The following is a 19,074-nucleotide window of genomic DNA, read 5'->3' on the forward strand; positions in this document are numbered from 1 at the left end:
AACTCTAAATCATATATTTATTCAATCTGCAAATATGGCAGACTTTTCGATCCCTCCTTCTCCTACTCCCTCCTTACACACCACATATATGTCCCCATCCCTACCACCCAACCTTTTTTCCCCATTTCTCCTGACTCCTGTACTCTCTTTTCCTTCTCCTCGCACTCAACCTTTTCTATTTTACCCTCACCCTACACCCGTACATACAACAACCCGATGGTCCCTTTTTCAATCCAAATAATCCAACTCCAAATTACTGTACATTGTCACTGGTCAATGCAATGCCACGAGTTCCACCCATACATCTCTAGTCTTAACTCCACGATCAAACAAGCTGCCTCTGCAACAAGCTCTCTTTGCCAGAGTGGCGGGAAGCAGTGCAGTATTGGGATGTTTGGACAAATGTGATCAACAATGTCACCAGAAGTCGGACACGACTTGACGGAACTAGATAACTCCTCAATCTGTTTAATCAGGGCAGCAGGTGCAGTGTATACCAAGAATGAGAGAAACATGGCGATGGAAGACAAGAAGTGCCATATGTCGTGGTGATCGAAGAACTGGAGCAAGATGCAAGGCTTGTTTCTCTCGCGCGATTTTGCGGCACTCTCCTGCACACAGCATGAGCCGCACAGTGTACAGGTTTCCACTTGGGGTTGATCATGGGTAAATGCAATGTGAAAGATTTTATAATTTCATTCTCATAAAGCCGCTGCAAAATATCTGAACGACTGGAGCAAAATCACAATCAAAGAGAAATCGAACGATTGGATGCAGTACAGGATAATTCCATTTTTGTACAAACAATCAAAACAATGCATTGCTGTGCTGGGACAAGAGACTACAGTAACTGCATATAGTGTATGCACCACTCCTTTGTTTGACTGGTTTTTTTTTAGTACTGAGGGCCTTCTCTATCTAAATGTGATACAAATGCACCAGCAGCTCGCAAGGCTGCATCAGAGTGAAACGAACGTACAGAATGGGAACGATGTCTCCGCATATCCACAACCTTGCTCTACATAAGCCATTCCTTACAGTTGGTGGTGCCTTTCTTCCTTTTAGGGCCATCTCTGTCCCTTTATCTCTTCGCTTCAGGACCATACTCTAGACTCCCGGTATGCCTCACCTCCCAGCTCGTCAGGCCCTGGAAGAAGAAGTAGAGAGCTGCCCCCCAAGCGACCATGGCCAAGATGATGAAGAGCATTGGTACTGGAAGTATCCTTTCCCCACTTCGAATCTGTGCCACGACACAATCAAGCACACATGAAACTAGCCATGGCAATTTACGCGTGAAAACAGCCACCTCATGACGCATCGGTAGGTTCGCACCAATCATTACCTTCATGATGATGTAGAATGCAGAGTAAAGTAAAAGATTAGACATGAATATTCCCAGCAGGTAACTATCGAAATCTCTTGGCCTGATCCCGAACCCTACAATGGCACTGCAGTGAGAAAGAAAAATTAAACAAAGTGTGGTTTCTAGATTGAATTTAAACTCCAACAACCAGCAGGTCTGATTCAGGTTCATAAGTGTGACCTACGTTCACATAAGCCTGAGATACGTTCACAAAAGGAGGTACATTTTCTACTTATGTCATTGCAATTCACGTGTAAGTACACTGGTGTCTCCTAACATCTTTGTCCTGCATGTAATGCAATAGAAACTCCATCGGCTATGCGCAGCAGCAGGAATCTACTTCCTTTTATTACCTCCACCACCGAAGGTGGGCACAGGTGATGATTTCACCCCTGTCTGTTTGTCTGTCTGTGAACAAGATAGCTCAAAAAGTTGTGGACTGATTCGGACAAAAGTTGGTGGACACGTTGGGTGTGTGTGACAAGGACGAAATTATTACATTTTGCTTGAGGTACGGATCCAGATCTGGTCGATCGGTGGGACACAAAACGTAAACTGTTCAGCCTGGTAGAGCTATGTGCTCTACCGAGTGCCGTTGTAGTTTTATAAAGTGTCTTCACCATATCTGTCTGTGCTTCAGCATGTAGTTCAGGGTGATGCATTTTTGTCATAGTTTTAGTTGTCTGTTTATATCCTTCCCATCATCGGGGACGATATGTAGCCGCAGCGCCATACTTTATCTCTCTTCCTCATCAAGGTTTGTCTGGGTGTGACCGGTATCCTGCTAGTTAAACAATTCTCAACCAGACACTCGAATGCACCCATGGTGTCTCCAAAAAAAAACTTGGTGGATGAGTTGGTTCGGCGAGAAGAACAGGCCGATCAGATTTTCGTTCAGGTCCAAATCCAGATCCAGCCTCTCGGTGGGATACAAAATGTAAACTGTTCAGCCTGGCAGAGATGTGCGCTCTACCGAGTGCCATTCTCGTTTCTAGCATGCAATACATGTAGAAACGCCTCCAAAACTGTTGGACATTGGAGAGAGGGGACAGGGGAGGTGTAAACATGAAAAGTTTACTCACTATGACCAATTAAAGATGTTTCCAATCACGAGCAGAATCAGTCGGTCCTACAACAAACAAAAAAACAGCAGCAATGACAAAGTTCTACTCGGAGAAACCTCAGAACCATCTACTTATCAAAAAAAAAAAAATGAAATCACATTCACTATCTATTTGGTTGTTAAACCAGAGTTTGAAACGAGAAACTTTCGTCAACTTCAAATGCAACTGATTTATTAACACCTCAAACCATATCAGTGGTTACCGACTCGTCTGAATGCAATCCCATGCCTAGGTTAGTCTTACATGGGAAAAAAAGTGCTCTACGCTACAAGTTTAGTTCTCAAGCGTACACATGCGGCCGAGATACCGGTGTGTGAGCATGCACAGTACCATGTGGAGTGGTCTGGTGCAGCGGCGGATGCAGTCGTTGTAGAAGACAATTGCAATGTGCTTAAAAATTGCTATGCCTGGGAGATGAGAAGGAAGAGGTCAAAGTTTAGGGTATATATAAAAAGCAATCATAAATTAATCACATTTTCCTTCATCCTCATCACCAATACTGTCATTATCATCCAAGCAGTTCAAATAATGAAGGGAATACTCAATACGGCATCGTGAGAAAAACAGGGAGGAGCGTACGTATTGAATAAAGTGACATTCTGGGGAGCAAACCATGAACTATTTGTTGCCCACAAACCGACTGCAAACAATTAATCAGCGAAACATAATACAACTACAATGGGCACTCGGTGGAGCGCATACCTCTGCCAGGCTGAAGGGTTTATGTTTTGTATTCCACCGAGAGGCCAGATCTGGATTCGGACCTGAACCAAAATCAAATCGGCTTGTTCTCGTCTCCGAACCAACTCATCCACCTAGTTTTGTCATGACTCGTCCACAACTTTTTTGAGATATGCCGCACACAAACAAACAGACAGAGAGGGGTGAAAATATAAATCTCTGTCCATCGCAGATGGTGGAAGTAACAAGGAGCTGATGATACTCTAGATCCCCCATCTTTTGGCTGGTATGACTATGAGGACTAGATCTATGGAATATGAACGCGAAATTTTTTGAACAATATCACGTACACAAGCCAAGTTACCGAGATGGTTGCCATGGCAACATAATTCAGCCAATCATTCAGTTGTCGAGCCAATCACAGGCCGAGGAACACAGATCTCATCAGGTTGAGATAACGTCATCAGGAATAGATATTTGCAATATGAAAACTAAATGTACAACGGATTTTGAAATATTACGGACACAAAAGTACATGGACGGATGACCGATCAGTCGGACCGAGCTCTTTTTAATGTTCCCAGTCTCCAACCTTGTCGGAGGGGCGGGGGACAACTATAAAGCATCCCAAAAAGCAAAGTCTGCCCACGCCCGTTTTGTACTCAAACTAAATTTGACGAAAGCAATTGCTAAAGTGTGTGTGTGTGTGTGTGTGTGTGTGTGTGTGTGTGTGTGTGTGTGTGTGTGTGTGTGTGTGTGTGTGTGTGTGTGTGTGTGTGTGTGTGTGTGTGTGTGTATGGTGATGGTTATGAGGCAGAGGAGGACAGTGGTGAATCCACTGGGAGGATAAAGCGCATTCACACAGGTTTGAAGCGAGTTATGTCGAAGTATTCTGTTTATCAATTAAGTTGTATCGTGTACATGGGGGTAGACGTGTGTTGCGATTGTGAGTTAGACCAAGTCAATTGTTCTTTCCTTCCTCGACACTCTCATACAGTTTCCGACAAACGCACACGCATCACAACGTCCCCACGTCCTTCCTTTAGTGGACAAATTGCAGGAGAATCGAGCACAATCGGCTCAAGTAAGGAAGGAGATGCAAAGGCTATGTGCCAATTCGCCCCAAACGGAAGCCATACATCAGTCTGACAGGTGAGCACTAATCACCTATCCCCCTTCTCATTTCCTGGAAAACATTGCCTGCAGAGGCTGCTCCACTAATTGGGCAACGTCACTGGGTCGAAAGACAGGACTCGACCAATGGCCATCACAGAGCGTTTTCACTGCCCCTACAAGTCCTGCATAAATGAGGAGCTGCAAAGCCGAGGACTGATGGGGGTTAGGGGGGGGAGGAATAAAGGAAGGAATGCACGGGGCATTCCAGATACAGACAGAAAGAGAGAATCAGGGGACAAACAGATTTCCTCTCACCATACCTCGTACACATTTTACACAAACCTTTCGATGCTTCTGCTTCTTCTTCTTCTTCTTCTTCTTCTTCACATTTCAAATTTTCCAACTTGATGTTCTTCCCATCTTTCTGACCCTTTCCATTTCTTTCTTCCGTACTTTCCGCAGCTTTCACGCACACACTGAAACACACCACCTCATCTTGCATCATCGCACGAGATTCCTGCCAGCCAAATAGTCCATCGTGGTCGGCCAGAGAACTTGCAACAACCCCCACATGACCGGGGCGCTGATGGAGCAGACCAGGAGGGAGGGCTTGAAAGGCTAACCCAAACCGCTGAGAATTGGGAGACTGCAGCTTCAACCGGGGATGCAAAAAATACACCGGGACACATAAAAGACCCCGCACTACCATTGCTCACCCCTCTCCCTGTACTCTATATAATTTCTTCAGGTGTCTGGATCCATTTAACACAAAGGTGCGAAGTAATTGTTGCAAGGCATCCATGGGCATGTACATCACGCAAGGGATAAGAGGGAATGTATATATGCCTGCACATTTATGAATATCGCCGACGTTGCCTTTCCTGAATTCTCCCACCATTCACCCTGTTTGAATTCCCCAACGGCCGTTTCTCCCGCCAATATCCTGGTTGTGTCATTAATTAATGAAAGAGTTGACATCGTGTCTTGACTTATCCTGATGGGTTTGATCTGAGACAGCGCTCCTGGGGCAATTGGCCCAAGTGAATAATTGGTCTGATGGGTGATCGAGCAGGGTACGTAATGCAAGTAAGTTCGCTCAGCCATTTGATAGCCATTACGCAGGCACAGGCACGGTTCCCAATCTGCTTCATTCATCTCACAGGTATGGTAAACCAAACCGACCCAGGGCGTAAAGATCCGGCCAGAGGTGAGTTGCAGACGGCATCCGTGGTCTCTTGATAGACACGCCGGACTTCCGGAGTTATCCGACCGGCAGCCGTAACAGTATATTTGTACATTTTATTCATTTGTGTCCTCCATATTCTCACAATAAGGAAGGTATATTGAAGAGTTGATGGCAAAAGCTCAGATGGTAAAAATGCCCTGGCCTGGAAAGACACATTGAAGCTCAATGCTAAAAAGCCCTTAACTCTGCTGTTACCGAAGAAGCCCTTCACACTTTTTTATTGTTTTCCCTGCCAATAATTAAAGAGTTTACAGAGGAGCATCCATGTAATCGGCTTTTCCCCTAGAAACCACATTCCCGGAACTCATCTCCAAGGTGAAAAAAACAACAAAAAAACAGTCTCATAAGGGCTATTTATAGTTACTATGACTTTGCACTTTCACATTTTCACCCAATTATTAAATATTTTCTCCATATTCTCATAATATGTAAGGAGGTGCAAATGAACTTTGATCCCTTACTGAAATGCCAGTGGCCGACGTGGTATATGTGGAAGCTGAGAGCCAGCGAGGCAAGAATATGTACCAGGGTACAAAGCACCCAGAACCACACAGCCTTCTTGGCCACCACCTGCACACAGCCACATGCCGTCATTCACGTTACAATTCAATATCCATGGCGTGGAGGTTGCACCTCACAATGTTCAAACGCAGGGAAAAGATGAGCTGCATAATGCGGCATTCCGCAGCAAAAAGGGAAATAAATAATAAAACATCCTGACAAATTCAAATCTCTGCACTCACCACGCCAAGCACAGCGAAGAAAATGATGACGGCGAAGGAGGCGTAAGCTTTGTATGCATTTGCATTCACGTCGGAGTGTCGTTTCTGATACAGCTTCAACATGCAGAGTCCAGCAATTATGTACATGAATGCTGTGTCTGTGACACACGTACACCATGATTATACATACAGTAATGATAAACAACCCTGTGAAGACCAACTTGTGACAAATATTCACAAAACTGGATGTGGTTGGGAAGATCGATACTCAATAATGAAAGCACCATGAACTAGTACAGCTGCCCAGCAGGGGAGACTAGTGTTTGAAGTTTCGACCACTGAGCGGTCTTCATCCAGGACTACGCAGGCATCATGTCGGTCTCATCAGAGATGTTGTGCATAGTGCAGAGCACCGTATCACAATCAAGTGATGACCCCCTCCTCCTTCGGAGGGTACTTAATACATGGCACACGATTCCTGCACAGTCCTCGGTAAACACTGCATGGTGGTGCCTTAAGTTTTCAAAAACTTGCGACAAAATACACGCGTGCGATGTGTACGAGTATCGTCAATGGTATAATCCTGGGTTACAAGTAAGGCACCTCCAGGGCAGGGAAACTGACACTATAGTGTCATGCAAGTTAATCCTGAGGATGCTAATTATGATTGCACAGCGAGTGCGATGTAGAAGAGACTCGAAGCTCAATTCTGTGCAATTGTTGAAAACCACAAATGATTCCTGCAGGCCAGGTCACGCACTAGTACAGCGCATCATCTTCTATCTTCCATCATCGGGCCAAACGGATAAAAGAAAAACAATGGTGCGAGATGTGAGGTGAGTGGGGGTAACAGTTGAAAACTAGAAGGGCACTCAGTGGAGCCCAAACCTCCACCAGGCTGAACAGTTTAGCTTTTGCATCCCACTGACAGACCAGATCTGCATCCAGACCTGAACCAAAATCTAATCAGATTGTTCTCGTCATCTTCCCAAGTCGTCCACCGAGGCTTGTCAGAACTCGGACACAACTTTTTGAGATATCATGCTATATATTGTTTTTGGGCCGATCTCTCAATGGTGAGAAATCACATTTTTCAAAAATTCCAGTATCCGGATCCAGATCTTCACCAAAATTGAATCAATTTGTCATCACATACGCAACCTGGCAAACCAAGTTTCTTCTGAATATGTCCATAACTTTTTGAGATATTGTGATATTTATCGTTTTTGGTCCTATCTCTCAATGGTGAAGAATCACTTTTAAAAATAAAAAAAATTCTCATATCCGGATCTGAATCTGGATCTGCACCGTGAGAGTGACAATGGTTATTTCCATTGTGTGAATGCCCGTTTTGTCGTCAGGTCCGTAATGATGAAACAGGTTTCCTCTAGGTGGTGACGATACATGACAAAAATGCATATCGCTGGAGAAGACCCAGCCATTGTTCATCAAACACACTCCCCATACATTTCAAAATCATCCACACCATTCGTACACATTTGTCTGCTATTTACAGTCCGTACTGTATTGTATAGCGATTGTCCGAAGAATGTCACACGGCGTTTGACACCTTCACCAAGTGAAAACCTGACAACTCCTCATTGCTCTCCAACAATGCACTCGCCGTGCAGCAGCAATCTTGACAGCACGGTGACATGCACCACTCGGAGAGAAGTCGGGTATTGAGTGGTCAACAAATGACACACACTTGTTCCCAAAATACCACACAATACAATATTGTAATGCATACACGCAGTATTGGTGACAGCAAAATTCTATCCACTGATTAACTTACCCCCAAACACTCAAGGCCAGGAAAACAAACACAGGGATGAAGAAGCATCAGCATGAAAGGCAAGCAACAAGAGGTGAGTGAACAAACCAAACTGAAAATTGGAGTAATTGGGGCACACGTGGTAGCAGGCACTGAGAAGGCCCTCCATGATGAGGGCAAAACCCATAGCGTAGAATAATCCATAGTGCTTAGGCAGGCCGAGCTCGTGCTATAGGGACACACAGCACAGATAATTGGTTCGTAGAAGAGTTTCACAGCACTCGAGATAAAAAAAAAAGGGCCATCAGGGCACACGTGAATGACAGCAACAAGCTAGGTGTTTGACATCGCCAAGGACAAGTACCCGACAACTCTCGCCCTTTGATCCCAAAGCATGCAATTTTCAACCGCAAAGGTCGTGCCTGTGAATGGGTTCCTTTTGTTTGAGGAGACATCTGGTTGGAGAACTCCCTGAAGGCCACGGTGAGCAGGAATAGCAGACCTAGAAGGAAGTAACCCAGGTTGCTGAACACATTGTTGAAGGATCTGAAATTAAAATGTTGGAAGACAATGAGAATGTATACTTCCCAATACAACATTTAAAAACATCTTCAAAATCATCAATCTGAAAAGATATTAAAAAAAAAAAAACTTTATGAATGACGAACAACACAATGCACACATCATATTCTACATTTCGATTTGTTACTCCAATATAAGAATAGTCAATAAAAGGACCGTAGAAAGGCGTTGGCACGTTAATCATTCTGTGCCTTACGTGAGTTGGCCCAGCGGATTGGCACAAAGGAAGTTGTAGTAACAGATGTCCTGGTTCCCGGTGTCATGCACCACCTGTGCAGATACAGTGCGTTTCACCTCATTACCGTACACTGCTCAACCTGGGACCTTGCTTGCCCCCAATACTGTATTTCCACATTAATTCAGCAATCCAAATTAGCTGGAAATTCCAACTGTCCCCAGATTGTTCCCCAAAGTGATCGTTCACTGGGTGGGAAGTACGTCACAATACTGACCGATCAAGTAACAGGTGGGCACAAACCATTTGTATGTGCATCCGGGTTGAGTGGAAAACCCTAGCAAGCAACCAGCAAATTGCCAAAGCAGCCACGGTTTTTGAAAAATAAACATTCCGTAGTCACGGCTTACTGTGAATGTAAACCAGAATTTGACATAAGCTTCAAGACCTCTTGGGAGAGAACCATCCATGGTGAGACAAAACTCATGATGCGTAGAAACAAGAGACTATTCATTCAACGTGGGTCGGCCATCAGTGTGCGTTGTGAAAGAACCCGGCTCAGCTTGGTTTGGTGGTCAATCCATGCTTGCGGTAATGAGTCAACAGGCCTTTTTTGAGTCCACGTCCAGGAAGGCCAAAAAAAATAACAAAAAGAGTCCAACCGGCATAACAAGTCCCGAGAGCAACAGAGACCCTCAACAAGTCAGCGCGATGAGAGTAGTTGGTACGTAAGCAGTATGGTTTACAGATTGAACTGTGCTCAGGGTCAGCCCCAATCGTTTGTGTAATACATGTTTACATTACACGGTGTATGTAGCATTCGTTGTAACAGAAATAACCAGAAAGAAATACTTTTAATACTAAAATTAAAGGCTTACGCTCTGGTAGGTCAGAACCAGCTGAATGACGGGGAGTACATAGAACACACCAACAGTCACCAGGTTCCTGCACGGAGATGCACATAGCCATTAAACATACATCTTTCTGTTCCAATTTGACACTTTTAAGTCATCACCAGACCAAGATATTCCAATAATCTGACAACACGGGCAAGTGTATCGGTTCTCGGCAATGGTGACAATTCAATCTTCAATTTCTGTTGGCAGTGTACTTACTCCTGAAATACAGTAGCAACACATTAATGAACAATCTCTGGACTTGCTCATCAGAGGCCATCTCTTTAAAGAGTCAAACAACACTACTACCCACATGGCATGACGGCTGGCCACCCCACCAAGTACATACTCAGAAACACTTCCACTACCGCATTTTCCCACAAATAACCTGCGGGCTGTACGTTAAATTAGTTCCAAAAATTCCAACTGTGGGGTATACGGTATTTCACCATACAGCATGGGACATAACCACAGGGGGCCAAATTAAATTATCAGGGAGATACAAAAAGAGCCAGGTTTTCTTCCTTTTGCAAGTTTAATTGCAACATCTTTAATTAATTATTTCCCATGTTTTACTTGTAAATATAATTGTCCATCCATCCATCCATTGGGACCATACTCTCAACAGAGCGTTGGTGCTGCCTCAGCAGTCTCCTGGGCAGTTGGGCACAATCCTGGACGGGTCACCACTCCAACGCAGGATACTCAAATGGCTCAATCATCCCAGCAAGCTGGTACTCATTTTCCCAACCTCAGAAGGATGACAGGCTGCGTCAACCCCACCTGGTATTAATTCAATGGCCGAGCGGGATTTGAACTCAGGACCCTGGGATCCCGAGCTCACCAACCTAACCATTAAGCAAACACCAGACATGCAAATATATATATCCGATTCCAAAACTATTTAAGGTCGTGGTAAATTGTCTTCTGTAAATCAAATACATGACCAGCCTCTCCGTTGCTGTGCTCTTCTGCAAACGGACAAACTTTCAGTTTGAAATTCATCCGAGAGACTTTTACGGTTTCTCTTACATGTATTGACAGCAGACGTCATTTGGCAGGGACTTGTAACGGCATGGCTGATTTTGAGGAACAAAATAAAATTCAACAGCCTGCAGGGTATTTGTACATTTCTAATGGATGAGCAGCGTGGTTTCGGGTCGCATTGGTAGGGGAAACCATGCTGGTTTTGAACACATCGGTGCAGTAAACTGTAATTATTACAACATCCCTTTCTCAAGATATTCCTTTGAATGCCAAATTGTTATTTGGCACAGTTTTATTTGAAAAGAGCCGTTTGTTGGCCATTGACAACAAAGTTATATCGGCTGCTATATGTATGGAGATCGCATATCTCCCGGTCATGTGGAAAGGAAAGCTGGGGTGTGTTCACTTACCAAGCAGTTAGCCATCGCTTGCCAAGCCAGCCGTTCCTTATCACCAGGTTTGAATGAAGTGCTTGCTTGAGTGGTTAAGCCACTTGGCGAGTACTCTACAAGAAACTTGGTAACTGAACACACCCCCAGCCACGTGGAGATGAAAGCTGGATTGCAGGTTATACGTACCTGAAATTTTCCGAGAACACTTTTTTCCCCGGGTGCAGGGTATGCCAGGGAGCAGGTTATTTGCACGGAAACCAAGTATCCCAGCCCTTATGCAAAACGTTTTTTTTTTCTCTTACCAGCAATATATCTGGTATTTCTTGGTCATGGCACTGTGCTTCCTCCGTGCCAGGTCAGCCACGTGTAGGCAAGGCTAGGGATTAACACAAGTCAACAACGATTATCAAACAATGTGTGGAATGCTAAGTACACCAACATTAGCGATTGGCTGCATTGTTAACAAACTAAGATTGGCTCAGGTGCATATAGGAGAGTCCCATTAAAAAAAGGAATGCCCATGATAACAAACTGCATTACAATGAATGGCACCTTGTGTGGACAATCTTTGTTTGAATTAACTAATTTAAAATCAATCGAACAAACTGCAATTTGGAAACAAACTAACTATATATATATATATATATATATATATATATATATATATATATATATATATATATATATATATATATATATATATATATATATATATATATATATATATATATGTATGTCATTGCAGAGAAAAAAAACACTATTATGCGCAGTTTGTAAAGGGTATTGTGGTCAAACAGGAACTGCAGGTTGAAGTGTATCAGGTGAAGGGGTGGTGGTTGTTTTTAGTCCAATGGTGTGGTGGTGTGTCATGCTTGCGCATCTCAAATGCTGTGAAGGATGACCTGGTAGAATTTTCAATAAAATTACCAGTTTTTTTTTTTTTTTTAGAGATCAGAGCAAAAGGAAGAGTTGAATGTCAGAGCAGTGACATTGACACAGTAATGGAGATGAGGGAGTTGGCATACAAGGGAAGAATGTAGAAATAAGGAATTCACAGACAAGCAGCATAAGTAGGGGCAGATGGACAGGACAAGACAACTGAGTGGACAAGGAACGTGACAAGCAGAAGGGAAAAGCTGACAAATAATGACACTGCACTGAGCTTGAGGAAGTTGAGTCTTCGGATCCACTACTTGCTCACGGGAGGCGGGTTGGTGGCTTTGCAATTTAATTACCGGCTCTATTTCGGTCTTGCTCCTCCTGCCCTTCCACCTCTGCATCTTTCCCTTGCCTGTCCAAGTCACACACATTCTACCAGAAGCATTTTCCTTGTTACCCTTCCTGAGTCTAAACTCAACACTCCTATTCTTTCATACCTTTTACTCACCTGTGGAACTACCTTCCTGAATCCCTCGTCTTGAGCTCCTCCTTAGGCCTAAGTCACATTTGCCACGGCGGCCGTGGGGTCTCCAAAATCTAAGGCCACTAGCAATTATACGGCGGCCGCAGTATTTCCACGGTCACACAATGAAGCAGTCACATGTTTTTATTTTTTGGGTAGCCGCACGACGTATTTAGAGATTGTGGAGAGCGAAAACGTGGGGGTGCCGTACGGTCTTTGATTTGATGTCGCACGGTGACCTTAGGGCATTCCTGCGGCGGCCATAGAATTTTCAAGGCAGATGCAAGGTGCCCGCAAGGTGACCGCAAGGCAACCGCAGGGGGGCCCGAAGGCGAACGTGCGGCCAGACGGACGGTAACGAGTGGGTTCTTTTTTTTTTACCAGTTTTTTTTTTTCGGATTGTCGAATTGCTACGGCGAAAGTAGAAATGAAAAAAGTTATAACTCTGCGTTATAATTCCACGGCGACCCCTACGGCCTGTAAAAGATAGCCAAACGGCATAGGGCCACCCTGAGGCCACAGCAGAAACTCTGTGGCCGCCACACGTTTCTGTCAATTCAGAGGGCGTACGGCCGCCGTATCCTCGCCGTAGAGCAAATGTGACTTCTAGGCCTTACAGAATTCAAAGTCTGTCCCATTTCCATGATTGAGCTTTCCTGCATCGGCTGAGACCCTGTTCACACCATTCTCCTGCAACTCCTCTGCTCGTGATGTGGTGCGCATCCATTTGTTGTTGTCCCACCAGTTTCACTTTCCTCCGTTTCGTCAGATGAACCATTTCCTCCTGCTATTCTGCTCTTTCACAAGCCTCCATAACCGTCCAAATAAATACAATATGTGGGAAAAGTCTGGGTGGAAAGGAGAGGAGAGGAGATTCATTGAGAATATAAAAAGATCAGGAAGAAGATTATTATGTGGTAATGACTCACAATTTAAAAACAATGGAGAAGAAGAACAAGATTGAACACACTCGGGGAGACAATTCCAGTCAAGAGAAGACGACGACGAAAGAGTGGAGATGAGCAGTTAACCTCGGTTTGGGGAGGTCGATAAGGTTGAGGTTCACGGAATGTTTCTGTTCATATGTTAACGACCTCGCAGTAAAAGGCAAGCACACATCGAGAGGAGTGCAGGACTTGCCTTGCTACGTATAATGTTCTTGTCAGAAAGAGCATCATCCATCGTGTCATAATCTTCAAGTTCATCCTCGTCCGATGAGGAAATGCTTGTGTGCCTCCAGTCCACTCTCAGCCGCCTTGCTTTGAGTTCTGGACCCTCAGCCCCTACGTGGCCTAAACAGCTGACTGCCAAACAAGAAAATTCATTCGTTTTACGATCTTTACTTTGGCTATGACAACGTCGGGCTAAAAAGCAACACAAACAGAGTCGGAGAAGTTACCGATGGCTCCGTAGGAGTCTCCCGACAGAGAGCTCGGAATGGAATCATCTTCTGACAGCTTTTCTGCAGGAGGATACAAGACACTCTGTGGTGCAGCATACATGCAAGCATTTTGTAAAATATCAGTAAAGAGTAGCAGGTGGATAGAGGGAACATTTAAAGATAATGATGGAGTTGACAATCCCAATGGAGTAAACATTTTACACAAAGCAAGCTTTTGTTGTGAGAACCAAATGAGGATACAAGGAAAGATGAAAGGAAGTTGTACTTTGTTTCAGCAATGAAGAGATGCAGAAAAACAAGTGGATTATTTGTCTTGGTTGGAATCGTGAAAACATTTGAGGCCCGGCGAGGAGGAGTGATGTAAGCAAAAATTTTTTATGATATTGTTACGGTTGTGGAAATTCACAGAACACCATTCAGGCTTCCCAGAGATCAGTTATGTCGATAAGTGTGTGTTCAGATTAGATTTCCCCACCGATGTCTAAAGGGATTTATTCATGTAACCGGGCTGTGATCTTTGAGTCAGCCATTATTCTTTTGCTATCTTTATTTTGCAACAACTACATCTGAACAACCACAACCGCCTCTCAACAGCCACGCCATCCCCACCACAGCGCCAACCACAATTGCCTCTCAACAAGCATGCCATCCCCACCACAGCACCAACCACGACAACATCACTCCTAAACAACTTCTCGACAAGTGTCAACATCTCCACGAACAACGGCAAATCAACGAACAAAAAGGACAACAACAACTCCCGCCCCGATATCCCTCAGAACGGGTAAACAGGATTGACGGTTGGGACGGGTCCCTCAGAACGGGTAAACAGAAGTGACGGTTGGAAAACAACAACTGAGCCCAGCCGAGCTCTGCTGGAATTTTCCCCCACGCGCCAGGAAGAGAGGGGCGAAGCTCCGTGGCGATTAAAGGTCGCGTGGAGACGCCGACGAGTTGAGTTGGGTTTGGAGTTCGCCTGGTGTGGAGTTGAGGAGAGGGTTGCCAGGAGTTGAGTCTGAAATCGGAGGAAGCAGTAAGGAGTGAGAGGGTCTTTCTCCTTGCTCTCTCTCTCTCCTTGATCGACAGAAGCGCCAGTGGAATCGAGAGTGAAGTCAGGAGCGGGCAGAGTCACCGAGGGTCGCCGAACCAGGGCCCAGCGAGTCACCACGAGGGTGACAGGTAACCAGCACGGCCTCTCGGAGCTCTTGCGGTCTCCACAGCTCTGTGAACTATTAAAGGCCCACGAGGTCCAGTTCTGCCCCCCTTCCTTTCCTAGGGTTTCTTTGTATGAATGTCGTTGCGTCTTGTCCGTCAAGTAAGGAACTGTTAAGTGATTGTGTACATAATAATAGAACGGTTGTAGTTCTTTGTCTTGCTCGTTCCTGCATTGCTTTATTTACTGCATGATTGCATGCGTGTTTGATTGCATATGTGTATACAAATAAATGTCATTGTGTGAATGTTCACCTGTTCGTTGCGTCCTTTCCCTCAATTGAGCTGCCGTATTGCGTTCGGGATATTAGCTGGCTTTTAAAGAGCCAATAAAGTAATCGGATCCGGCGGGGTTTGGCGATATACACCGCTCGGCAAATCGCAAATGGAGCGAGCTGCTTAAGCGGCTCGTTTCCAATCAGGTCCCGTCGAGGTGTAAATCCCCCGCATTTCTGTCTGCGCGCATACTTAGGTAAATCTACAATTCGGCGAATGGACCCTGTTCAGACCCACGGACCCACGGACAGAATAGTTGGCTGATTTACGGTGTGATTAAAAACACACCCGGAGCTGGATTTCGGCGTTGATCCGAAAGCTGCGACGAGGTTTGCCACGTCCGGTGGGCGCGTGGCTGCGATTAGTTAAAAGCGGTCGCTCGCACGCCGGCGCGGCGAAAAACTATAACAATATGATGATGATAGGCTCGGATGATAGGGGAAGGGTTAAAATAGTGTTATATGGCATTAACTCCAAAATGGCCGATGTGGCCCTTAAATCACTCCTCCTCGTGGCCCCTCATTTAGAGAGTTGTAAATTGAGAATTATTTCAAGTCATTATTTTAAATATTACATATTATAAGAAAAATCCATCTTGCTCACCCCCTGTGTCCTCCTCCCTTTGGTCTCATTCTTCTGCATGTCCTTTACTCCTCCAAGTATTTTTTTTTTTTAACTGTTGGTGTGTCCCCACCACTCCCTCTCTACTTACTGTTCTTTTCATTCTGTTATGTCCAGGTCTGTTCTGTGTTCAAGCTCCTCCACGAGCCTCGACAACTTAAACAAACGAAGAAAAAAAAAAGAACACAAATTGTTCAAATTACCATGCCATTAATGCGTAAACTTATGGTTCATCAACTAAGTGGCCAAATCTGACCGCAAAGGCCAAGCAGTCTTGTCGGGAATTCATCTCAAATGGAGGCATCGGATGAAAACACAGAGCTTTTCACAACGTCGGCCAAAGACTGCAGCCCATTTGGACACCGTTTCAAATCATCATTTATCAAGAATAATAAAAGTAAGCTTCCCGTGCAAATAATTTGTCCCAATACGGGACTTTCAAAATGACATATTATATGGATGGTAAACCAGGCCTTTTGCTCGTGTGCACGTTTTCAGTGACTCGGTTCTGCTCACTGGGTACTTTTAACCTTCCGATGCTAGCACAAAATCTGATTCAAATGGTCTTTTTAACACAATTTCCAGCATTTAGACGAAAACTAGTGGCAATTTCAAAATAGTTAACCATAACTGTTATGTTCCTGGATGCAAATCGGACTCAGAAATATAGGAAATACGAGAAGAAGAAAAAAAACACACACATCTCTTCCCATTCGGTGCAAAAATTGAGTACAATTTATCTTGTGGCCCTGGAACCAGACAAAAAAAAAGATTTCTTTATAAAGGCCCTCATGGCCCATACAAAACCCACTCCTACCCCAATCCTCCAAACATGATTAATAGTAATTTCTCATCATTTTAAACTTACGCTGTACTTTGACGATCCCCACATATGACCTTCCCATCGGTGTTCGGAAGTAACCAAACCAGATACGGTATCTTCCTCTGTGAAGTTTGCCTGAATGTTGGCAATGATGGCATCCGCTTTCTGATTGCAGACTCCATTAAATAAATAACCAAGCCTGCCGTGTTCACACGAGGTAATCCCGCAAGGATCAAAATCCACTCACTGACAGATTATGGTCGAAGGTTTGGGTAGAACTCGCCAGTCTGTGAACCTTCGGGCTTTGCACCGGTCCACGTCCTCGTGAGTCTGCTGTGTAGGGAGCTGCAAGCTATGAGCTTTTTGGACGAGTTCAGAAAGTTCTCCAACTCTTTTGTTGTGTCGAGGAACACCCCTTTCTCTCAGGTATGTTTCTGAGTATTTCCAGCTTCTTTTAGAAGGTTTGTGAGCAATTTTAGGTAACAATCCTCATCTCACACACATGATATATGTTCAGATGCCCTGATGACCCCCGTTGCGAACATGCGCAACAAGCATTCTTGGGCAGATTACATCATTTTGAAAGTCATGTAATAAGGCGAAGGGGAAGAACAGGCAGTTATATGTAAAGGAAATAGGCATTAGAAAATATGCAGGAAGAACTCATTCAAAGAAACAATTTTTATCTTGGAAAAAAAAAAAACACAATCAAAGTCAAGTCCAAGTGCTCCATGAAAGAGATTTTATAAAATAATATACTGGACATGATACATTATGCCGGATTTGGGGGTAGCATGTTGCCTTGTGTACCGCACCAAAATGTAATAAATAAATAAATAAGGTTAGAGCGTTTATTCTGAGTCTGGGAGGTGGACGGTTTGAACCCTGTCCGAGTCATACAAAAAAAAGGACTTTAAAAATGGTTTGTGCTGTTTCCTTGCTTTATGCACAGCATAGATTAGGTTTGCAGAGCACGAACAAACAACCATAGGTTAGCAGTCATAGCGCAAGCAGTCAACAGCCTCCCCCTGCATTGAAGTTCCTATTTAATTACTAAATATAATTTCCCTCATTGTGCAAAGAATGAGTAGAAAAGACCATTCATTGATAGATAATCTTTGTAAATGGTTTATGCCATTATGTGGGTTTCACTCACCACGCTGCCTTTGAGGTGAAACTGGACATGAGAAAGTTGGACGTGAGTGATTTAGTTTATTGCAAAGGCACTCACAGGTATTTTAAGCAAGTCAAATCTGCTCTCGTATAATCCAGTCGCATTTATTTTGCATTAAACGTTCTGCCTTGAAGTCGATTTTTCTTATTGGTCTCAATGACCAGTTGCAAGAACCATAAGGCAGACCCCATTTAACAAGCGTGAGCCAGATTATCCACCGTGACCTAATGTGCAGGCAAGCACCCACAGGCCCACGTGCCAGAAAAACTTTACTTTTCAACAAAATTGCCAACTATTCTCTGGAACAACGGAATACCATGCAATTTAACATGTGCAAAATAACAATGACAAACTTGGAACATCCATGGGTCTTTGAGAAGTAAACGGGGCTATTCCACTGTCAAGGGGCAATCTTTCAAGGTCAGTACAACTTTGGCATTAATGGCAGTTTCAACAAAGTGTTTGACGCTGATACTGATGTTTTCGCAACATGAGACAAAAGATTCTAAATGGGAACACAAACTTTGAACCCCTTTTGCTGAGGAACCTGTTTCATCTTACATAGCCCAGTTAAATTCTCAGCTGCTAACCATGGTCAGAAACAAAAATGAAAGCAACTAGTCACTGGTAGAAAAAAAAAAAGCAGGCAGAGTAATGCAAGCACTTTTATAAGGTCCAGCACACAGCGAGTTTGATAATTAGATGCTTACCCAAGATGGGTCCTAAGAGAATCCAGCACCAGATATGCAAGACAAAGGAGTAGGCACATCATGAGAAACCTTGCACAGAGCTGCTTGCCCTCTCACACGTCTTGGCAATATGAAAATAACAACAGTAGCTCACCCAAGAGCTTGGAAAAAGCAGCTCGTTCCCAACTACTGGGAAATTCCAATTACCTTATGACAATTAAAAAGACAAAATACAAGTAACCAATCATGAAAATAAATAAATAAATAAATAAATAAAAATAACCTCCGAAAAGTGGATTATATTGTTACGGCCACGGGCACCGAGTGTATTATGAGGGGGTTAATCCCCGTTTCTCATCGAAAGAGCCGGACCTGGGGCCACCGCTTACAAATAACTTTGTGGTCCGGTGGGTTGCT

The 19,074-nt window shown here is 44.2% G+C and overlaps 1 protein-coding gene across 7 annotated transcripts in view; it reads right to left on the reverse strand.

Annotated features, from left to right (window-relative positions):
* The window catches only part of LOC147031033 (SID1 transmembrane family member 2-like), a 76,331-nt gene that overhangs the window by 5,759 nt on the left and 51,498 nt on the right, over positions 1-19,074 (reverse strand). For 2 of the 7 annotated variants that reach the window (XM_085875706.1, XM_085875704.1), the window contains exons 11-24: positions 13,860-13,922; positions 13,601-13,764; positions 11,361-11,434; positions 9,662-9,728; positions 8,805-8,878; positions 8,449-8,572; positions 8,135-8,255; positions 6,274-6,410; positions 5,992-6,100; positions 2,818-2,894; positions 2,446-2,492; positions 1,343-1,448; positions 1,130-1,240; positions 498-611 (exon numbers count right to left, since the gene is read on the reverse strand). In XM_085875706.1, the coding sequence (XP_085731832.1) occupies positions 498-611; positions 1,130-1,240; positions 1,343-1,448; positions 2,446-2,492; positions 2,818-2,894; positions 5,992-6,100; positions 6,274-6,410; positions 8,135-8,255; positions 8,449-8,572; positions 8,805-8,878; positions 9,662-9,728; positions 11,361-11,434; positions 13,601-13,764; positions 13,860-13,922 (1,388 nt within the window). Of the gene's footprint in view, positions 1-491; positions 612-1,129; positions 1,241-1,342; positions 1,449-2,445; positions 2,493-2,817; positions 2,895-5,991; positions 6,101-6,273; positions 6,411-8,134; positions 8,256-8,448; positions 8,573-8,804; positions 8,879-9,661; positions 9,729-11,360; positions 11,435-13,600; positions 13,765-13,859; positions 13,923-19,074 lie in introns of those variants that run through there. The other 5 variants (XR_015056635.1, XR_015056637.1, XR_015056636.1 and 2 more) reach the window with 5 other exon arrangements.

Source organism: Eptatretus burgeri, chromosome 3 (genome assembly GCF_056783735.1).
Source record: "Eptatretus burgeri isolate ZD-2024b chromosome 3, Ebu_testis_v1, whole genome shotgun sequence".
NCBI lineage: Eukaryota > Metazoa > Chordata > Myxini > Myxiniformes > Myxinidae > Eptatretus > Eptatretus burgeri.